The sequence below is a fragment of the Pongo abelii genome, chromosome 18 (assembly GCF_028885655.2).
Source record: "Pongo abelii isolate AG06213 chromosome 18, NHGRI_mPonAbe1-v2.0_pri, whole genome shotgun sequence".
NCBI lineage: Eukaryota > Metazoa > Chordata > Mammalia > Primates > Hominidae > Pongo > Pongo abelii.
The window spans coordinates 66,742,788-66,764,096 of NC_072003.2; the positions used below are offsets into that span (position 1 = coordinate 66,742,788).

At 52.1% G+C, this 21,309-nt stretch overlaps 2 protein-coding genes and 1 long non-coding RNA gene across 25 annotated transcripts in view; 2 read left to right on the forward strand and 1 right to left on the reverse strand.

Annotated features, from left to right (window-relative positions):
• Positions 1 to 11,956, forward strand: part of SLC9A5 (solute carrier family 9 member A5) — a 24,519-nt gene extending 12,563 nt beyond the window's left edge. For 3 of the 4 annotated variants that reach the window (XM_002826534.5, XM_054534947.2, XM_054534948.2), the window contains 4 exons: positions 4,125 to 4,295; positions 4,813 to 4,879; positions 5,879 to 6,016; positions 10,508 to 11,956. In XM_002826534.5, the coding sequence (XP_002826580.1) occupies positions 4,125 to 4,295; positions 4,813 to 4,879; positions 5,879 to 6,016; positions 10,508 to 10,980 (849 nt within the window). In that variant the 3' untranslated portion in view covers positions 10,981 to 11,956. The remainder of the gene's footprint in view (positions 1 to 4,124; positions 4,296 to 4,812; positions 4,880 to 5,878; positions 6,017 to 10,507) is intronic. The other variant, XM_024233697.3, reaches the window with a different exon arrangement.
• LOC134760428 (uncharacterized) overlaps positions 1 to 18,361 on the reverse strand; it is a 19,220-nt gene extending 859 nt beyond the window's left edge. Inside the window, exons 1-2 of the long non-coding RNA XR_010137843.1 lie at positions 17,998 to 18,361; positions 616 to 5,902 (exon numbers count right to left, since the gene is read on the reverse strand). This is a non-coding gene — a long non-coding RNA (uncharacterized LOC134760428). The remainder of the gene's footprint in view (positions 1 to 615; positions 5,903 to 17,997) is intronic.
• The window catches only part of PLEKHG4 (pleckstrin homology and RhoGEF domain containing G4), an 11,354-nt gene continuing 7,026 nt past the window's right edge, over positions 16,982 to 21,309 (forward strand). For 2 of the 20 annotated variants that reach the window (XM_054534944.2, XM_054534942.2), the window contains exons 1-7: positions 18,492 to 19,395; positions 19,563 to 19,857; positions 19,943 to 20,036; positions 20,424 to 20,501; positions 20,581 to 20,694; positions 20,866 to 20,964; positions 21,058 to 21,206. In XM_054534944.2, the coding sequence (XP_054390919.1) occupies positions 18,894 to 19,395; positions 19,563 to 19,857; positions 19,943 to 20,036; positions 20,424 to 20,501; positions 20,581 to 20,694; positions 20,866 to 20,964; positions 21,058 to 21,206 (1,331 nt within the window). In that variant the 5' untranslated portion in view covers positions 18,492 to 18,893. The other 18 variants (XM_063717675.1, XM_063717677.1, XM_063717681.1 and 15 more) reach the window with 18 other exon arrangements.

Genomic DNA, 21,309 nt, shown 5'->3' on the forward strand with positions numbered 1-21,309 from the left:
CTCGGGAGGCTGAAGCAGGAAAATCGCTTGAACCCAGGAAGCAGAAGTTGCAATGAGCTGAGGTCTCACCACTGCACTCCAGCCTGGGCAACAGAGCAAGACTGCATCTCAAAAAAAAAAAAAAAGAGTGTGGGTTTTATCTCATCAGTAATAAGAAACCTCTGCTTTATTTTTATTTTTTGGAGAAAGGGTTGACCTAATACAAGCACTGTTTAAGGATACCTTTTCTGGTAGCCGAGTGCAGATCAAATTGGAGGGGGTGAGTTGAGAAGCTGGGACAGCCAGTTGGGAAGATGGAGTGAAATATTGTGGATTAGGGCTGAGCGGTGGGAAAGGAGAAGGGCCACGTAGGCCTAGGTGATTGGCTCTGATGGTGAGAGGAGGAGGAGACAGAGTACTGGGGGCCTTGAGGGTCACTGGAGAATGATGGGGTCACAGACAGAAGCAAGAGCACTGAGGAAGTCTCCTAGACCAGCTTAGCCTGTGGAAGGTGGGCATCTGTTTTAAATAATGGAAGTTAGTCCAATGCAGATCATGAAGCTTGGTGACTGGAAGGGCCCAGCTCATCCAGGAGAGAGTCTGCTGCAACCCCACAAGAGGGCAGCAAGCCATTACCTTGCACCTTTCTAAAATGGGAAGCCAGCTGTCACCAGTTCTGGCAGTTTCAACAGTCAAAGCTCTTTCTACTGTTGAAACAGAATTGGCCTCCTTTAACTTGCACCCACTGGTCCTGATTTGACTCTTCGCAGCTCTGCAGAATAAATCTTCCAAAATTTCAAGACAGTTCCCTTTCACACAGGCTCTCTTGCCCTCAGGCCAGAATCTCTTACCTCCTGGTATGTCTTCTCTGGACTTAAAAAAACAGGGCCCAGAATGGAAGTTGCTACTCTAGCTGTGGCTGGCCAGGGAAGGGCCTAGAAGCTCTGACATCATTCTAGTTCTAGAACTTGCTATTTCTCTTCCCACAGCCCAAGATCCCTCCAGCCTTGGCTCACCACTCTGGGGCCCCACATTGTCCTTAGAATCTGCTAAACTCCCAGGTCTTCCTCAGTTAATGACTGGCAGACCCTGTCTCACTGCAACCTATGGGGTTTTTAAAAAACCTTTCTTATTCAAAATTCTAGTAGAGCGAATAAAATAACTCATATTTATCTATTAACCAGCTCTGAAAAATCAGTGCATGATTAATTCTATGACATTCTGCAGCCCTACCACATCCCTCCCACACTTTATCTTAAAACAAACTCCAGACATCATATCACATCATCTCAAAATATTTCAGTATGTCTCTCTAGGTGGCAAGAACTCTTACATCCAGTCAGTATTCAATAAATATCTTTCTCCCAGCTGGATGTTCAAATCAGGGTCTAAATAAGTCCACACTTAGCATTTGGGAAATATGTCTCTTCGTTTAAAAGAATCTATAATAGTTCTTTTTCCCCTCTCTATCTCCCTTGCTATTTATTTATTGAAGAAGCTGGATACTTTGTCTTAGAGAATTGCACATTTTCTAGATTTTGCTGACTGTATTCCAGTGGTGTTGTTTAACATGTTCCTCCATTCCCTATATTTCCTGGTTGTTAAATCTAGAGGCCTGATCAAATTCAGGAACATTCAATAGGTATGCTACATATTTTCTGTGGTATCACATCAGGAAGTACATAATGATTTGGTGAGGGGTGTGTGTGTGTGTGTGTGTGTGTGTGTGTGTGTGTGTGTATGTGGTGTTTATGTATAAGATTGGTCAATGGGTTCAGTCCAATCAGTTCATGTGTAGTCTGTTTTTTAAAAATCTGGAATAAGTTTGTGTGTATCCTGTTAAATGTCATCTTATTTGCTTTAGCCCATCATCCCATTGTTTGGTTCCCATGTCTGCCACCAAATGTCTCCTTCTTAGATTCATATCATCTGAAAATTTGTTAAGCCTGTTAACTTTGTATTCATCCAAATCCACATAAACATGTTGAACAGGATAGAGCTGAGGACAGAGCCCTGTGGCATGCTACTAAAGACTTTCCTCCAGACTGACATGGATCAAGCATTTTTGGGGTATGGTAACTCAACCAGTTCTGAATTCACTTAGTATGATAACACAATCCACAATTTCTCATGTTCTTCATCGAAATATCATTAGAGAGAGACAGAGGTATCTAGTATTCAGTTAGAAAGATAAGATTATAGTTTAATAGAGAGATAAGGGCTGGAGAGAGATTTGGAAGCAATCCATATCAGGTTTTGTCACCTGGCTACCACAGAATCCCCTGGGGAACTTCCTGGCTTCACCTGGAGATTCTGATTCTGTAGTCTGGAGTGGGACTAAGAATCTGTGTTCTTACTAAGTTCCCCAGGTGATTCAAATGCAGCTGGTCTGATGACTGATGTTGGGGGACCACAGATCTGTATCACTGGGATAGCTGGGGCGGAGAGAATGGATAAGTTCTCTGGGGAGAGTGTTTTGTGGGGCAGGAGGAGGGCTAAGGATAACACTGAGGAGTGCACATGGGAGAAAAGGAAAGAGAGCCAAAGACAAGGAACCCTTGGAGAAGCAGTGGCAGGTGGTGCCTCAGGCCTGGGGCAGAAAGAGGGCTGGATGCTGCACAGAGGCCTAGCCAGCACCTAGGCAGAGCCCACAGCACTGGTGACCAGCAAGAAGGCAGCACTGTGGAGTTGTGGACCCTGGAGTTGCATTTCTGGTATTTAAGGAAGTAGTGGGTAGGAGAGAAAGTGTCAGAATCAAATTATAAAAGTGTAGCAGCAAAAGGGAGACAATGGTGTTCAACAGAAGACTTTCTTTAAGGAGGCAAGGGCAGGAGCTTGAAAACAGAGGGGAGGGAGCCAAGTGGTGAGGGAAGGAGTGAAGATACAGGAGAGTGGAGAAATAGGAGGCAGCAGGAACTGCTGGAGGCAGGAAGGAGGGAACTGAGCAATGTGGAGGCTGGGGCTGGGCAGCGATGAGCCTTGTGAAGGAGATGGACCCCTTCTCCCCAGGAGAGAGGGTACCTCCTGGTGCATAGGTAGAGGAGGAGGGCAGATGGGAGACTTGAAGGGGGCTCTTAGAACTGGTTCAGGGAAGCAGAAAATACGAGATAAAGGGACCAGACTTGGGATATGAGGCAAGATAAGATGATTTGGCAGGCGCTGGGCAGCATTTCAGGGGATTACCACTAGATGATGAAAAGGTGCTAAGCAAGGAGGGTAGACGCAGGGGTAGTCTAGGTGAGTGTGTAGCGGGCTTGGTGTTGATAAGAGTTAAAAAGAGCACGGCCAGGCGCAGTGGCTCATGCCTGTAATCCCAGGACTTTGGGAGGCTGAGGCAGGCGGATCACTTGAGGTCGGGAGTTCAAGACTAGCCTGGCAACATGGTGAAACCTTGTCTCTACTAAAAATATAAAAATTGGCCGGGTGTGGTGGCAGGCACCTGTAATCCCAGCTACTCGGGAGGCTGAGGCAGGAGAATTGCTTGAACCCCAGAGGCGGAGGTTGCAGTGAGCAGAGATCGTGCCATTGCACTCCAGCCTGGGTGACAAGAGCAAAACTCCGTCTCAAAAAAAAAGGAAAAAAAAAAAAAAAAAAGCAGATGATGGGGGTGATCCTGAATTATTGGGACTGAGAAGGTCCAGGGTGTCAGGGGAGATAGTTATGAAAGTTCAAAGTGCAGCCCAGGATATCATGGTGGTTGTTGTAGAAATGGCTAGATGGGAGATTCCAGCTGGAAAAAGGATCCTGTGTAGCTAGAAGGGGGCAGGTAGGCTGGGTGCGTGGGCGAAGCTCAGATAAATGGAGGTTCAAAGAAGAAAATGTCCCCCATGTTGTCATAGTAGTGGAACAAGACAGAGGGTCACCTTCAAACCAGAGAGAATCGGGAAAGGATGGCAAGGGTTGGGGAAGGCCAGGTTTGGGGGAATAAGTTCTGGGATAAAGGGAAGCTTTTCCCAGGGAACTAAGAACACAGTGTCTCTGGCTGGGTTCCTGTTGTATTTTTTGTTTTGTTTTTCAATCCATTGTTAATTCTGGAAAAGCTGGGCTGACAGGGCCTGTGGTGAATATGTTGGGGCTGTGGCCTGGGGTTCTTGTGGGAGGCCAAGGCATCCGTCCTCATAGCCAGGCGGGGCTGTCATTGCCAGTACAAAGCCAGCTGCAGTCGCCACTTCATCTCAGAGGATGCGCAGGAGCGGCAGGACAAGGAGGTCTTCCAGCAGAACATGAAGCGGCGGCTGGAGTCCTTTAAGTCCACCAAGCACAACATCTGCTTTACCAAGAGCAAGCCACGACCCCGCAAGACTGGCCGCAGGAAGGCACGTCTTCCCTCAGGGACTCCTCTTGGGAGCTGGAGGCTGACAGCAAGCAGTTTTGAGCCCCGTAGTGTTAGGATCCAGCTTAGGGGGAACCCCAGTTGGGACAGTCCTCAGGGGCTTGATGACTACAGCAGTTTGGGTTCCCTTTTAGATGTTCCTGGAGTCCCAGAAGGGTAAGATGAGACCTTCAGAGGGGGAGCAGCCTCTTGGCCATGTGGTCACCTGCTAGGAGGCAGCAGGGCCTCCTACCAAAGATGAAAAAGGCAGGAGAAAAGGAGATTCCTTTGAGGGGCAACTCCATGAGCTCCTAAGTCAGCCCAGGTTGACGCATCCAGATTTCTTACTGGGGCATGGGTCACTCTTGCCTGGTTGGCCAAGGAATGGTAGAACCACTGGGACTGACACAAATTCCCTCCCCTGCTGGGTTAGGAAAACTTGTCCTGTTGACCCCACCAGATGACAGGGTTGGGGTGGGAAGCTGGGGCCAGAGGCTCAGGTTTTCTTTCTTGGTCCTCAGAAGGATGGTGTGGCGAATGCTGAGGCTACAAATGGGAAACATCGAGACCTGGGCTTTCGGGACACAGGCAAGCAGGGAGCAGTGTGGGATTGAGGATGGGAGGGAGGAGGGAAAGGGCTGGGGCTCGCCAGCCAGAATCCTGGAGGACCCGCTGTAGGGTGCATTAAGCACCGTGAGCTGGGGCTATTCCTCCAGGGACTTGATTTCCAAGTTGGAAATGTTCAAAGCAGTTATTAGACAATGAGTGACAGGAGGCATCTGATTGCTAACTATGGGTTACAGGACCCGAGGACTTGGAAAATGTGTCACGGAGAAGGGGGAGCTTGGTCTGGGCCTTGGAGGATGGGTGGACCCTGGGGCCCAGAGTCCTGTCTGCAAAGCCAATTTTGTTTTGTTTTTTGAGACAGAGTCTCACTCTGATGCCCAGGCTGGAGTGCAGTGGTGCCATCTCGGCTCACTGCAATCTCTGCCTCCCGGGTTCAAGTGATTCTCCTGCCTCAGCCTCCCAAGTAGCTGGGATTTTATGCACACCCCACCACACCTGGCTAATTTTTTTTTTTTTTTTTTTTTTTTGTATTTTTGGTAGAGACAGGGTTTCGCATTGTTGGCCTGGCTGGTCTTGAACGCCTGACCTCAGGTGATCCGCCCGCCTCAGCTTCCCAAAGTGTTGGGATTACAGGGGTGAGCCACCGCACCTGGCTGCAAAGCTAGTTTTGTATGAGCTGAATGTTAATGGGCCTTCCAGCAATCCAAGTGCTTATGTTTCCAGTGGATCGTGGGATTTGGGGCTGAAAGAAGAGGATGGGGGAGCTGGAAAGTGTGGTCCTCATGGCTTCCTCTGAGGACTTAGCTTCCTCTAGTCGCCTCCTTGGGCTCCGCAATGTCACTTCTCTTCTTCCCAAGTCCCCACCTCTTAGGCCAGTGCTTGAAACAGCCAGAGGAGAAAGCAAGTGTCTCTGCCAACGTGTGTTCTGCCTAGGGAGACAGGGAGCTGGCTTGGGGCTGTGCAGTCCCAACAGGCAGCTGCCAGCTCAGGCTGCCTGACTCTGCTCTTATATCCGTCCAGCTGCTGTGATATTAACCGTGGAGTCTGAGGAGGAGGAGGAGGAGAGCGACAGTTCAGAGACAGAGAAGGAGGACGATGAGGGGATCATCTTTGTGGCTCGGGCCACCAGTGAGGTTCTCCAAGAGGGCAAGGTCTCAGGTAATGGCTTCCTCCCTGCCCACCTCCCCTCTGGAGCAAGCTGGTTTCCTCTCTCTTCACTCGTGGCCTCTACTCCAGACAATTCCCTTTTCCTATTCACTAGTTTATTCATCAGCCAGCGTTTGCAGAGCCTCTTCTTCATACCAGATGCCCGACATAGGTGATATTCAACCCTCACAACAACCAAGATGGGGAAACTGAGCTCAGAGAGCTTAAGAGACTCGTGACTTGTCCAGCATCACATAGTAGAACCAGAATTTGAACCTGACTCATCTGACTCCCAAGCCCACAGCCTTTCTTTTTTTAATTTTTAAATTTATTTTATATTATTTGAGACAGAGTTTTGCTCTTGTCATCCAGGCTGGAGTGCAGTGGTGCAATCTCAGCTCACTGCAACCTCCGGCTCCCGGGTTCAAGCAATTCTCCTGCCTCAGCCTCTCAAGTAGCTGGGATTACAGATGTGCACACCCACGCCTGGCTAATTTTCATATTTTTAGTGGAGATGGGGTTTCACCATGTTGGCCAGGCTGGTCTCGAACTCCTGACCTCAGGTGATCCACCCGCCTTGGTCTCCCAAAGTGCTGGGATTACAGGTGTGAGCCACCATGCCCGGCATTTTCTTTTCCTTTTTTTTTTTTTTTTTTAATGCCATTCTTGCATTGCTATAATCTTTTTTTTTTTTTTTTTTTTTTTTTTTTTTTTGAGACAGGATCTCACTCTGTCACCCAGGCTGGATCATGGATTGCACAATGGCATGATCATGGCTCACTGCAGCCTTACTCTACAGGGCTCAAGTGATCCTCCCAACTCAGCTTCCCAAGTAGTTGGGACTACCGGTGTGCACTAGCACACCCAGCTGTTTTTTTTGTTTGTTTTTTTGTTTTTTGAGACGGGGTTTCGCTCTTGTTGCCCAGGCTGGAGTGTAGTGGCATGATCTCAGGTCATGGCAACCTCTGCCTCCCGGGTTCAAGTGATTCTTTTGCCTCAGCCTCCCGAGTAGCTGGGATTACAGGCATGCGCCACCACACTCAGCTAATTTTGTATCTTTAGTAGAGATGGGGTGTCTCCATGTTGGTCAGGCTGGTTTTGAACTCCTGACCTCAGGTGATCCGCCCACCTCGGCCTCCCAAAGTGCTGGTATTACAGGCATGAGCCACCACGCTCGGCACCCCGCTGATTTTTAAAAATTGTTTGTAGAGATGAGGTTTTACTGTGTTGCCCAGGCTGGTCTCAAACTCCTGGCAGTCTTCCCTCCTTGGCCTCCCAAAATGCCGGGATTGCAGGTGTCAGCCACCGTGCCCATCCACACCCTTTCAAGGCCATGCTGCCTCCCTTTATAGTCTAGTGAGGAACAGGAGGTGGTGAGCAAACCATGGGCTCTGTTGAGACCCATGCCCTCAAGTAGAGCCCCAGGTGAAGGTGGCAGCCTGACCTGGAGGAGCAGCCTGAATTCATCAAAATGGAGTTATTGTGGACAAAAATACAGTATATAAGCATTTTTATGTATGTATAGAGACCTAATTCACTCATAATGTTAGTATCACTGGTGGCTGGCACCCTCAAGTGTCTTTAAAAATTTTTTATTATAGAAAATTTCAAAATATACAATGATAAACTATAAAATAAACTCCCATCTATCCATTATCCAGCTTCAATAATTACCTACTCATAGCCGATCTTATTTCACCTAAACCTCACTATGCCCCACCCTCCACTGGGTTCCTTTAATGCAAGTCTCAAATATCATATCACTTTATCAATAAATACTTCAGTACATATCTCTAAAATATAAGGATTCTTTTTTTTTCTTTCTAGACAGTCTCTCTCTGTCACCCAGGCTGGAGTGCAGTGGTGCGATCATAGCTCATTGCAGCCTTGAATGCCCTGACTTAAGCAGTCCTTTTGCCTCAGCCTCCCGAGTAGCTGGGACTACAGGCACACACCATCATGCTCAGCTTTTTTTTTTTTTTTTCTGGTAGAGATGAGGTCTTGTTATGTTGCCCAGGCTAGTCTTAAACTCCTGAGCTCAAGTGATCTTTACTTCTCAGCCTCCTAAAGTGATGAGATGAAAGGCATGAACTACCATACCCAGCCAGATAAGGTTTTTTTTTTTTTTTTTTTTTGAGTTAGGATCTCTCTTTGACACCCAGGCAAGAGTGCAGTGGCCAGATCATGACTCACTGCTTCCTCAACCTCTTGGGCTCAAGCCACTCCACCCGGCCTCAGATAAGGATTCTTGATGCATGCCTCTAGTCAACTGACCCCAGGAGGCTGAGGCTGCAGTGAGCTATGATCACACCACTACACTCCAGCCTGGGCAACAGAACAAGACTCTGTCTCTTGGGAAAGAAAAAAGGATTCTTTAAAAAATATATAACCACAATGCCTTTCCCATATCTAAAAATCTGTCATCAAATATCATTGTTCAAATTCCCCTGATTATATACATATACATATATATATTTACAGTAGGATTGTCCAATGTCCCTTTTAACCTATAGCAGTGATTCTCAAGGGGGATGGTGGTGGAGTGATTTTGCTCCCCCAGGGGACATTTGGCAATGCCCAGAGACATTTTTGGTTGTCACAACTGGGGAGGATGGCCTCGGATTGAGGGGTAGAGGCCAGGGATGCTGCTAAACATCCTACAATGAACAGGACAACCCCCACCAGCAAAGGAGTAGCTGTCCCAAAATGTCAAGTGTCAAGTTTGATAAACCCTGATCCATAGGTTCCCCCAAACCCCCTACTTTTTTTTCTTCACAATGTATTTACTGAAGAAACCTGCTTATTTGTCCTACAGTCTTTCTCTGTCTGGATTTTGTTGATTGCATCCCCAAAGTGTCATTTAATATGTTTCTCTGTCCCTTAAATTTCCTTTAAACCAGTAAATCCATAGGCAGTGGCTCACACCTATAATTCCAGCACTTTGGGAGGCCAAGGTGTGCAGATCACCCAAGGTCAGGAGTTCGAGACCAGTCTGGCCAACATTGTGAAAACCTGTCTCTACTAAAAATACAAAAAAAAAATTAGCCAGGCATGGTTGCGGGCATCTGTAATCCCAGCTACTCTAGAGGCTGAGACGGGAGAATAGCTTGAACCTGGGAGGTGGAGACTGCAGTGAGCTGAGATCGTGCCACTACACTCTAGCCTAGGTGACAGAGCAAGACTCCATCTCAAACAAACAAAAAAGCAAAAAACTTCGCCTCATCAATTATTTGGTTACTTTGAGGTACAGTTCACCCAGTAAATGCTTGATTCTTTCATTTATCAGTTTTCAGACCAAAGAGTTCGTTCCCTAGCAGCCTGTAAAGGTGAATACCAAAGGTTTTTTGTTTTACACTTTTTGTTGTTGTTATCGCATTTTAATATTCCAGGTCTTTCAAGAGATACCATTTTACTTTTAATCATAGCATCAATACATTTCACACATGTACTCAAGCAAGAAGCTTATTGGGCTTCTCAGGACTTTATCGATGAACAGATACAGGCTGTGCTTTACTTTGGAGAGCTGGGGTGGTTGGTGGCCAGAGGAATTCTCTTTCCAGGTTTCCTCCTTCAGAACCTCAGATTTCCTGTAATTCAGCCCTGCCCCTGCAGTTCTGGGATTCTTAGCTCAGGTCCCCTGTGCCTCGTCATCCCCTTTGCGGCAAAGCTCTGGCCTGCTGTTAGGTTTGCATGAGCTCACACTCCTGGGCTTTGTCCCACCAAAGGGCTGTGGTGGGTACTCAGGCAGGATGCCCAGCACAAAAACCTTTGGCCTGCAGCCTCCAGGTCTTTCTTTCCCCCCACTGGTGGCTGGCGTTTCTCCCTCGCTGGTTGGCTGGGATGGGGCTTGGCAGGAGGCTGTTTCAGAGGCCGGTGCTGCAGTAGGGTGAGGGGACTGGAGATGGGGCTTCCTGCCTGGCTCCTGATTTTGCTGTCTTCTTCTTATTTTTTGTTTTTATTTTTTAGATAGAGTCTCACTCTTTCACCCAGGCTGGAGTGCAGTGGTGAGATCTCGGCTCATTGCAACCTCCGTCTCCCGGGTTCAAGCGATTCTCTTGCCTCAGCCTCCCAAGTATCTGGGATTACAGGCGTGTGCCACTACGCTTGGCTAATTTTTGTATTTTTAGTAGAGACAGGGTTTCATCATGTTGGCCAGGCTGGTCACTAACTCCTGAGCTCAGGTGATCCACCACCTTGGCCTCCCAAAGTGCTGGGATTACGGCGTGAGCCACGGTGCTTGGCCAACTTTCCTTATTTTCGTTTCTTTGATGAAAATAATGTTCAATTTCTTGAGCAACTACTATGTGCCCGGCCCTGTGCTAGGTGTTGGGGATACAGTGGAGAGTAAAACAAGCTGTGGTACTTTGCCTCAGCAAGACATTCATCAGATAATCGCACAAATGGACAGCATATGGAAACTGTGGCATGAATTTATGAGAATGTGCTTATACTTGAGGTTTCCACTGTATTGGTAATGAGTTCATGTGTACTCTCTGTCCCCAGGAAGCCTTGAGGTGTGCCCAAGCCCACGAATCATTCCCCCCTCCCCAACCTGTGCAGAGAAGGAGCTCCCCTGGAAGAGTGGGCAGGGGGACCTGGCAGTGTACGTGTCCTCGGAAACCACCAAGATTGTGCCTGTGGACATGCAGACGGGTTGGAACCAGAGCATCTCATCCCTGGAGAGCCTAGCGTCCCCTCCCTGTAACCAGGCCCCAATTCTGACTTGCCTGCCTCCCCATCCACGGGGTGCTGAAGAGCCCCAGGTCCCTCTCCACCTGCCTTCTGATCCACGCCCTAGCTTCGCCTTCCCACCGAGCCTGGCCAAGGCTGGCCGCTCTCGCAGTGAGAGCAGCGCTGACCTCCCCCAGCAGCAGGAGCTGCAGCCCCTCATGGGCCACAAGGACCACACCCATCTCAGCCCAGGCACCGCTACCTCCCACTGGTGCATCCAGTTCAACAGAGGCAGCCGGCTGTAGCTCAGGGTCTCCGGGAGGAGCAGGAGGTGGAATCCCTGTGGGAAATGCTCCCTGGGCGATGGGTAGAGCCCTCGAAACGACATGGGGCCAGAGGGGCCTGAGTTGAAGTAGTAATTGGGCTTCCTTGGGGCTGGTCAGAGGGGTCACCTAAGCTGGTCCTCACAGGGGCCTTTCTCACCACCTCCCTGCTCCTAAGCCCTGCCACTTTCTGTTTCATTAAGGCCTCTACTCTGGCTCAGGACCCAGTCCAGGCCTTCTACGGGCTAGGCCCAGAGACTTGGGTTGCTGGTCCCCCTTCCCTAGTGGGTTTTCCCAGGGACTCTATAGGCAGCTGCTCCTGCCACCAAAGCAAGGACATCATTCCTATTCTTCAGTGGATGCCAGCCTTCCCTGCCCCCACTCCCTCCCCAGCACTGGGTCAGTGGTGTCCTGGCAGTGAGGCTCCGTAAGGGGCTGGCCCTTAGAGGAACTGGGGTGGGAGGTGGGGCAGGCCTCACCCTTGGGCTTTGCTGCCCTGTTGGGTCAGCTACCCATAGTCCATATTTTTAGGGCAGTGGGAACCTCTGCCTCCACTTCCTGCTTTAGCCCCTTCCCTTGCTGCCAGGTATTGGGGTAATAGTTCCTCCTTTTCCAAGACCAAGGCCAAGAGGCTGGGCCAGGCTTCAGTTCAGGCCTGTTGCTTAAATGGGGTCACCCTGGGATCTGCTGCTCTGGGTCTAAGTCTAGACCTTTCTGATCCTTGGGTCTGGGTTTTTTGAGGAGGGGACATAGTGGCCTCTGGGCTGCCATGTCACCACCTGAACATTCCCCAAACAGAGAAGGAACCCAGCATCTCAGGGCCACTGCTCCATTGCTCTGGGGGCTGGGATGCCTGGCTAAGCAGGGGCTGACAGGGTGGCAGGTGACTTTCTAGGGGTCAGCACCTGCTTTGTGTTTTGTACCTTGAACCTAAGATACATTAAACATCTCTCAGATGGATGGGTGTCTTGTGTCCATGTGTCAGGGGGTTCTTAGGGTGGGGGGCAACAGGGGCATCTGGTGAAGGAGGTGAGAACCCAACTGCCTGCCCCAGGGATTGAGAATGGAGGGGAATCCTAGGCAGGACTATTCATCCTTCTGGTCCCCTGTCATGTATTCCCCAATACTTTTCCAATATTGTCCCCTTAGCAGGGGTCCTGCAGTGGTGGTCGAGGGGATCACTGTTTTGGCATCAAGTCACAGAACTAAAAGTCTACAAAATGAGAAAGGCTAGCAGGGAAAGACCCCAGAGGTCAGGTGCCAAGCTGTCCTGATGCAGCCACCACACACCTAGGACCAGATGAGCATTTCTTAAAAACCCAGATGCAGGTACAGGACACATGAACAGAGGTGGCCTTTTGCACATGACAGACGGGAAGGCAATCTCAAGGGCTCACGGGATTTGGTTACCCCGAGTGTTTATTTTTTATTTTTGGAGACAGGATTTTGTTCTATCACCCAGGCTGGAGTGCAGTGTCACAATCATAGCTCACTGCAGCCTGGAACCCCTGGGCTCTAGGAATATTCTCGGCACAGTCTCCCAAGTACCTAGGACTACAGGTGCGTACCACCATGCCTGCTAAATTTTTAGTTTTTGTTTTTATTATATTTATTTATTTTTAGAAACAGGATCTCACTCTGTCACCCAGGCTAGAGTACAGTGGCATGATCTCGGCTTACTGCAACCTCCACCTCCCGGGTTCAAGCAATTCTGCCTCAGTCTCCTGAGTAGCTGGGACTACAGGCATATGCCACCATGCCTGGCTAATATTTTGTATTTTTAGTAGAGACGGAGTTTCACCACGTTGGCCAGGCTGGTCTCGAACTCCTGACCTCAAGTGATCTGCCTGCGTCAGCCTCCCGAAGTGCTGGGATTACAGGTGTAAGCCACTGTGCCTGGCGCATACATATATATATATATATATATATATATATATATATATTTTTTTTTTTTTTTTTTTTCCTGGAGGTAGGGCCTCACAATGTTGCTCAGGCTGTTCTTGAACTCCTGACCTCAAATAATTCTCCTGCTTTGGCCTCCTCAAGTGTTGGAATTACAGGTGTGAGCCACCTCACCTGGCCATCTCTGAGTGTTTATGATGCAAATCAGATAGTGCGGGGTCCAGAAACATGAATAGAAATCCCTAGATGGCCAGGTGCAGACGGCTCATGCCTGTAATCCCAGCATTTTGGGAGGCTGAGGTGGGTGGATCACCTGAGGTCGGGAGTTCGAGACCAGCCTGACCAACATGGAGAAACCCCGTCTCTACTAAAAATACAAAATTAGCTGGGCGTGGTGATGCACGCCTGTAATCCTGTAATCCCAGCTACGCAGGAAGGCTGAGGCGGGAGAATCACTTGAACTCAGGAGAATAGCTTGAATCCAGAAGGCAGCAGTTGCGGTGAGCCGAGATTGCACCATTGCACTCCAGCCTGGGCAACAAGAGTGAAACTCCATCTCAAAAAAAAAAAAAAAAAAAAGAAATCCCTAGATAAGAGCAGTCCCAAATCCAATTCCCCTGGTGTCTAAAGGACTTAAAACAAAAACAAAAACAAAAACTTTGGCCCAGCACAGTGGCTCACACCTGTAATCCCAGCACTGTGGGAGGCCAAGGCAGGTGGATCACCTAAGGTGAAGAGTTCAAGACCAGCCTGGCCAACATGGTGAAACCCCATCTCTACTAAAAATAACAAAAATTAGCCAGGCATGGTAGCGCTCACCTGTAATCCCAGCTACTCGGGAGGCTGAGGCAGGAGAATAGCTGGAACCCGGGAGGCAGAGGTTGCAGTGAGCTGAGATTGTGCCACTGTACTCCAGCCTGGGGGGCAGAGAGAGACTCCATCTTAAAAAAAAAAATCTTTGAGAGCTGGGCACAGTGGCTCATACCTATAATCCCAGCACTTTGGGAGGCCAAGGCAGGCGGTTTGCTCGAGGCCAGGAGTTCAAGACTAGCCTGGGCAGCATAGCAAGACCCTGTCTCTACCAAAAATCCAAAAAATTAGCTGGGCGTGATGACTCGCGACTTTAGTCCCAGCTACTCAGGAGGCTGAGGCACAAGAATAGCTTCAACACGGGAGGCGGAGGTTTCAGTGAGCCGAAATCCCACCACTGCACTCTAGTCTGGGTGACAGAGCAAGACTCCATCTCAAAAAAAAAAAAAACAAAACACACACACATACAAACCCATATATATATATTTGAGATATAAGTCACATACCATAAAAATTCACCCATTTAAAGTGTACAGTTTAGTGTTTTGAATATGCCCATAGGGTTGTGCAGCCCTTACCACAATCTAAGTTTAGAACATTTTCATCATCCCCAAAAAAACCCTGTACTCATTAGCAGTCAGTCCTTATCCCTGGCCCTCCTCAGCCCTAGGTAATAACTAACCTACTTTCTGGCTGTCTGGATCTGAAGAACTTTTGACACACTTGGAAGGTTATACTTTTAGCCAACTTACCTTTACTTTTTCTGCATTATGCGCAGGGAAGGTGTGATGGGAAGGAAGAGTGACTTGGGCTTTGCCCTCAGGTTGTTTACAGTCCACAGTGATAAGGCCTCATAGTTAACTAGTCGTCAACAGTTTATTTTTTTAATTTTTATTTTTTACTTTTTTTGAGACAGAGTCTCATTCTGCCACTCAGGTCACTCAGCTGGAGTGCAATGGCATGATCTTGGCTAACAATCTCTGCCTCCCAGGTTCAAGCAATTCTCCTGCTTCAGCCTCCCAAGTAGTTGGAATTACAGGTGCCCACCACTATGCCCGGCTAATTTTTTGTATTTTTAGTAGAGACAGGGTTTTGCCATGTTGGCCAGGCTGGTCTCGAACTTCTGACCTCAAATGATCCACCCGCCTCGGCCTCCCAAAGTGCTGGGATTACAGGCATGAGCCACTGCGCCTGGTCATAGTCAACAGTTTAGAGTCAACAGCCCCAGCTGTCACTCACCAGTGTCATTCTGGGTGTGTTACATGCTCTCTCTGAGCCTCAGTGTCCTCATCTCTCAAATGAGATAATCATACTCACTTCATAAGGCTGCTGTCAGGATTAAATGATAAAATTTAATGGGAAGAATCTACCCAGGGCCTGGCTCAAGGTAAGGGATCATAAATGTCATTATTTGTCCGGCCGGGTGAGGTGGCTCATGCTTGTAATCCCAGCACTTTGGAAGGCTGAGGCGGGTGGATCCCTTGAGGTCAGGAGTTTGAGATCAGCCTGGCCAACATGCTGAAACTCCATCTCTACTGAAAATACAAAAATTAGCAGGGCATGGTGGTGCATGCCTGTAATCCCAGCTACTCTGGAGGCTGAGGCAGGAGAATCACTTGAGCCCGGGAGACAGAGGTTGCAGTGTGGGGGCAGATGAGCATGGTGGGTTTGACAGGGAGGCAGGCAGGTATCTGGGATGCAGGAGAGCAAGTGCGTCAAGCGCTCATCCATGGGTCTTTGCCATGTGACTGGGCAGGGTGGCCTGAGCTGAGAGAACTTGGCTGGGGAAGTCTTCGTGAAGGAGATGCTACACCCAGGCCTCAAATGAGGAAGGATTTTGATGAGGGGAGATGGGCATCGACCTTCAGGAAGAGGAGCCAGTGTGAGACTAGGCTAGTAATCACATTTGTTTTCCAGGCCAGTCTGGGAGGTAGATGGGAAGGCTGTGATGTCTCTAAGTGGCCTTGACTGTCATACCAAGGAGTTTGGAGTTTATTTAGGCCAAAGGCAAGAGAAGTCTGGAAGTTCTGGGGTATTTGTTGCCCTCAGTATTTGGGGTAGTACTGAAGAGGGGCATGCAAGGTGAATGACTGTGGGTCTGTTGTCACTAGGCCCAGTGCTCTCCCCCCATTTTTATTTATTTGTTTATCTTTGAGACAGAGTCTCGCTTTGTCACCCAGGCTGGAGTGCAGTGGCGTGATCTTGGCTCACTGCAACCCCTGCTTTCCAGGTTCATGTGATTCTCTTGCCTCAGCCTCTCAAGTAGCTGGGATTACAGGCATGCGCCACCACATCTGGCTAGTTTTTGTATTTTTAGTAGAGACGGGGTTTTGCCATGTTGGCCAAGCTAGTCTGGAACTCCCAACCTCAGGTGATCTGCCTGACTTGGCCTCCCAAAGTGCTGGGATTTTGTGGCATAAGCCACTGTGCCTGGCCCATTTTCTTTTTGATTGAATCATGCTGGCAAGAAATGGGAGGCTGAGGGAGAGTTGGGGAAGGGTCAGGGGAGGGAGGCCCATTCTCATTTTATGATCTCAGTGGAAAAGGCTGCTGTGAGTTGATTCTGCTGCCAGGAGAGCCACAGAGATGGGCCCCATGAGTCACTGCTCAGTCCTGCAAGCTCAGCCCACAAAGCCTGCTGTGGTCAGCCACCCCTGGCTGGCTCCAGGCCCAGCTCCCCAATATTCCCCACTAGGCCTCAGTGTGTCCTCATTTCTATCTGTACCTTTGCCATCCTGGGGCCATGCAACCTGTAGCTCTCTGCCTCTTCTGTCTCCTTTCAGGCTGAGTCTCTGAATCTGTCTCCATTTGTGACTCTGGTTTCCATAGGATACATAGATGTGGAGCCTCAGGAGGGCAGGGGTAGTGTGATCAGTGTCAGGCGCCCCAAAGCATTTATTCTGTGCCAGACCCTGTGCTGGATGCTGGAAGTACGGAAGTGGATAACATACAGTCTCTGTTTCCATGAAGCTTACAACGCACATTCTCTGTGGAGTGGAGAAACCAGGGCCTAGCCCTGCCTCTATCTCCGTATGGCTGTACCTCCCCTGAATCTGCCTGCTGTGCCCAGGGTGCCAGGGTCAGCTATAGCCTGTGGCTTGAGGCTCTTCTTTGCCTCTGGCATTCACAGGGGTATGTGTGCCCACCAGCAGGTCCCCCCCGGCTCTTAGGGCTCCTGGGGGGCTTGGCTGGTGGGTGCTGGTGGGCAGCAGAAGGGGAGGGAGGGAGCAGAAGGCAGTGACTCATTGGGGGTGGCCCTGGGACACAACTGGGGAGGAAGCCAAGGTTGGATGATGATTCCTGAAGCCAGGAGGGTGGGAAACGAGGTCTGGCTGGGAGTTAGGGACGGAGCAGGACAACTCCAAGGCTCCCCTCTGGCAGCCAGACCTGCTCATGAAGAAGGCTCCTCGGTAGCTGCCTGAAAGTCTGGACTCTGGGGGCTGGGCTGGGCTGGGTGGGGAGACTGCTGTTGGTCCCACTGTGCCTGTTGTAATCCCCAGGTTCATGAAAGAGGCGCCTGCCTTAGAGCCAAGGAAGCGGTTGCACCCGGTGCCGCCTCTCCCCAGGGACCATGGGCCTGGGCACACTGTGGGGCTCAGGGTCTTCTCCTGGTCACAGAGCTGACCTTCCCACAATCTTCCCACAAATTCTGGGGAGTGTCAGGCCAGGCCCACATGCCCCAAAGGGACCTCAAATTGCACAGCTACCCAGGTGGCTTTCATCAGTTCAGGATTCCCTGACTGCGGGTGAAATGAGGGGGCAGGGCACCAACACAGCCCGAGTTCTGGCAGCGGGTGAATGTATAACACGGGGAGACTTCCCCAGTCCTCACGGCAACCCCAGGAGAAAAATGACTTTCCGTTTTTACAGGTGAGGAGGGTGAGGCTCAAAGAGGAGAGTTCCTGGAGCGCCCCCAGCAGGTAAGTGGAGAAGCCAGGCCTGGGCTGGGGACTCTGGCTCCAGGACCCCATCTCAGCACCAGCCTCCTGCACTGGACTTTGTGGAGAAGGGGGTAAGGGGGTGCCAGGGATGGCAAAGGGGTGGAGGATCTGGTGGACCTGGCAGGCCTGGGTCAGCTCCACCCATTGGTCTCACTGCCACCCCGATGGCAGCCCCATCCCGCGTGGGATCATGCGACCTGTTTCTGGGTGCCCGCGGCGAGGCGGCACCCCGCTTCCCTACACATAAGGCCTTCCCCTCCCGTCGGTTCATTCAGCCGCGGAAGCCCCTGGGAGCCCCCGGCCCGCCCCGTCCCGCCCCGTCCCGCGGTGCCCCCCGCGCACTCACCCTCGCGCACCCACGCGGCCTTCCTGGCGGGAGAGCGCTTCCGGCGTCCTCGCCAGGCCCGGGGAGTGGGCACGGTGGAGCTGCCGGCCGTTGGTCGCTGCCCCGACCCACGCACTGCGACGCCGCGGGTGGGGCGCGCGGTCTGCGGGGCCCGGGGGTGCGGCGGGGCGGGGCTGGCGGGCTGTCCGGGCCCACGGAGAGGACGGCGGCGGGCGGGGGTTGCTGCAGGGCCAGCACCTTGTCTTCCCGGCCGGCAGGACTGTGCCCCGTTGAGACCTGCTCGGGCTGTGGCTCCGTCCTCCGGCCCCCAGGGGGCGGCGCGGCGCTGCGCGGCGCCCCGGCGGCCCTGCCCTCCCTCCCCAGCGGCCAGGAGGCGGCGTCCCGTGACGCCGCGCGGCCGCGCTGTACTGGCCGTCGAGGCCGCCGTCTGTTCGAAGGCTCTCCAGCTTCACGGTTCCCCGCGGCTCGGCCCGGGGGCGTGAGTGTCGCCAGCGGGCGACGGGGGGGCGCGCGGCAGGCCCCGCAACGAGGCCAGGGCCTGGCGGGGCCGGCAGGAGAGGGAACGCGAGGCAGCGTGGTGCCATGGCGGGGCCGCCCCCACGGGCATGGGCCTGCAGAGCGTGGCCGTGAGGACGCTGAGGGTGGGCGCGCACGGAGCAGAGGCCCACGGGCGTCCGACGGGGGACCTGGACAGAGGGACAACCTTAACGTTATTCCCTCTTCCCAGGCCTGAATTGCAGTTCCTGTGCCCTGGCACTAAGACTGGCACCTCCTGCGGCCCATGCCCTTCGCCTGCATTGCCCACTGAGTCCCACTCGACTGTCTTCAGCGCGGTTCACCCTGAGGCCCAGCCCTCTCCCACTGGCCCCGAGCAGGCCCACCTTTAGGAGGGCGTGATGGAAAGGCCCCTGGAGAATGGGGATGAGTCCCCAGACTCTCAGGGCCATGCCACCGACTGGAGATTTGCTGTGTGCAGTTTCAGGGATGCCTGGGAAGAGGAGGAACCTGCTTCCCAGATGCACGTTAAGGACCCGGGTCCTCCAAGACCACCAGCCGGGGCCACCCAGGATGAGGAGCTACAAGGCAGCCCCTTGTCCAGGAAACTCCAGTTACCCCCAGCTGCAGATGAGTTGGGGGATGCCCAGAGGGGCACAGTAGAAAGGTCCTCAGTCGTGTCAGAAGAGCCAGGCCCCTCTGGAGTGGAGAGCCTCCTATGCCCCATGTCCTCCCACCTCAGCTTGGCACAGGGTGAGAGTGACACCCCAGGGGTAGGGTTGGTAGGGGACCCAGGTCCAAGCAGGGTGATGCCATCTGGCTTGAGCCCTGGGGCATTGGACAGCGACCCTGTGGGCCTTGGAGACCCTTTATCAGAGACATCATCAAAGCTGCTGGAGGCAGGTAAGGAAGGCTGGGCTAGGGAAGTCTGGGAAGGGAATGGGGATGCCTGGAGAGATGAGTGTCAAGACTTTGGAGGTCTCTGACCCTACTCAGGCTGAAGCCCGGGTCCAAGGAGGGGTCTCTGGATAGGTGGCCCAAGGCAGACTCAAGTCATTTCCCTTCCCAAGCCCCCACTGGATCTGGCCTCCCTAAGCCTACTGACTGCCTCCTGGCCCAAGACCTCTGTTGGGAGCTGCTGGCCAGTGGTATGGCCACCTTGCCAGGTAGCCAGGAGGGCCTAGAGGCGGTGGAGGTGGAGTGGCCCAATGCGGCAGGAGTTCACTGCTTCCTTCCCACAGGGACTCGGGATGTCCAAGGCCGGGCAGTGCTGCTTCTGTGTGCCCACAGCCCAGCCTGGCTTCAGTCTGAGTGCAGCAGCCAGGAACTCATCCGCCTCCTGTTGTACCTTCGAAGCATCCCCAGGTTTGAGGGAGGGGGTTGGGAGACTGAGTCTGAGCCAGCTGTGAGGACTGGGAGTCAGGTACTGAACTGAAGCTCACCCCTTTAGGGCCGAAGTACAGGCACTGGGACTGACAGTGCTAGTTGATGCCCGAATTTGTTCCCCAAGTTCTTCCCTCTTCTCTGGGCTCAGCCAACTACAAGTGAGTACAGGATTGTAGCTCCCCTCATTCCTTTTCTTTCTTTTTTTCTTTTTTCTTTTTTTTTGAGATGGAGTCTTGCTCTGTCACCCAGGCTGGAGTGCAGTGGTGCAATCTTGGCTCACTGCAATCTCTATCTCTCTGATTCAAGTGATCCTCCTGCCTCAGCCTCCCAATTAGCTGGGATTACAGGCGCCTGCCACCATGCCCAGCTAATTTTTGTATTTTTAGTAGAGAGGGGGGTTTCACCATGTTGGTCAGGCTGATCTCGAACTCCTGAACTCAGGTGATCCTCCCACCTCACCTCCCAGAGTGCTGCAATTACAGGCGTGAGCCACCATGCCCTTTTCTGTAGAGTTGGGGATAGGGCTGAGCTCAGGTTCCTTGCAGGAAGCAGTCCCAGGGGCCGTGTACCAGGTGCTGCTAGTGGGAAGCACGCTGCTGAAGGAAGTGCCTTCCGGGCTGCAGGTACTAAGCCCAGTTGGCTAGGGGTAGAGGTGGGGTGCCTCCTTCCAGGCCTGGGTCACAACACCTTCTTCTCCTGTAGCTGGAGCAGTTGCCCTCTCAGAGCCTGCTGACCCACATCCCAACGGCAGGACTGCCCACTTCGCTAGGAGGAGGCCTGCCTTACTGCCACCAGGCCTGGCTGGATTTCCGGAGGGTCAGTATACTGGGCAGGGCATGGGGGCAGTTATTTAGGCAACTTGGGATCGTGGAGGAGCCTCTCTGGGGCTGGCTTGAACCAGACAAAGCTGGCTGCAGTGGCCTGGAACCCAGGAAGCCCGGGACCAACACTGCATGCTGCTCCGGTCATGCCTGGCCCTGCTTACAGCGGCTGGAAGCTCTACTACAGAACTGCCAGGCAGCTTGTGCCCTGCTCCAGGGGGCCATCGAAAGTGTGAAGGCTATGCCCCAGCCCATGGAGCCGGGGGTGAGTGTCCCCTCCCAGTCCCTCCATGAATGCTCCCTGTCTCCCTCCTTCTCTCCCACGGCCACCTCCACTGCTTATTGCCCTCAATCACAGGAGGTTGGTCGGCTGCTACAGCAGACAGAGGTCCTGATGCAGCAGGTGCTAGACTCGCCACGGCTGGCATGGCTACAATGCCAGGGGGGCCGGGAGCTGACGTGGCTGAAGAAAGAGGTCCCAGAGGTGACCCTGAGCCCAGACTACAGGTGAGCGCAAGCCCGGCCCCCGGATCTTGCCCCAGCCCACCATATTCTATGCCAGGACTCATCTGGCTAGCTCAGAACCTGGCAGGACTGTGGGTGCCAGGAC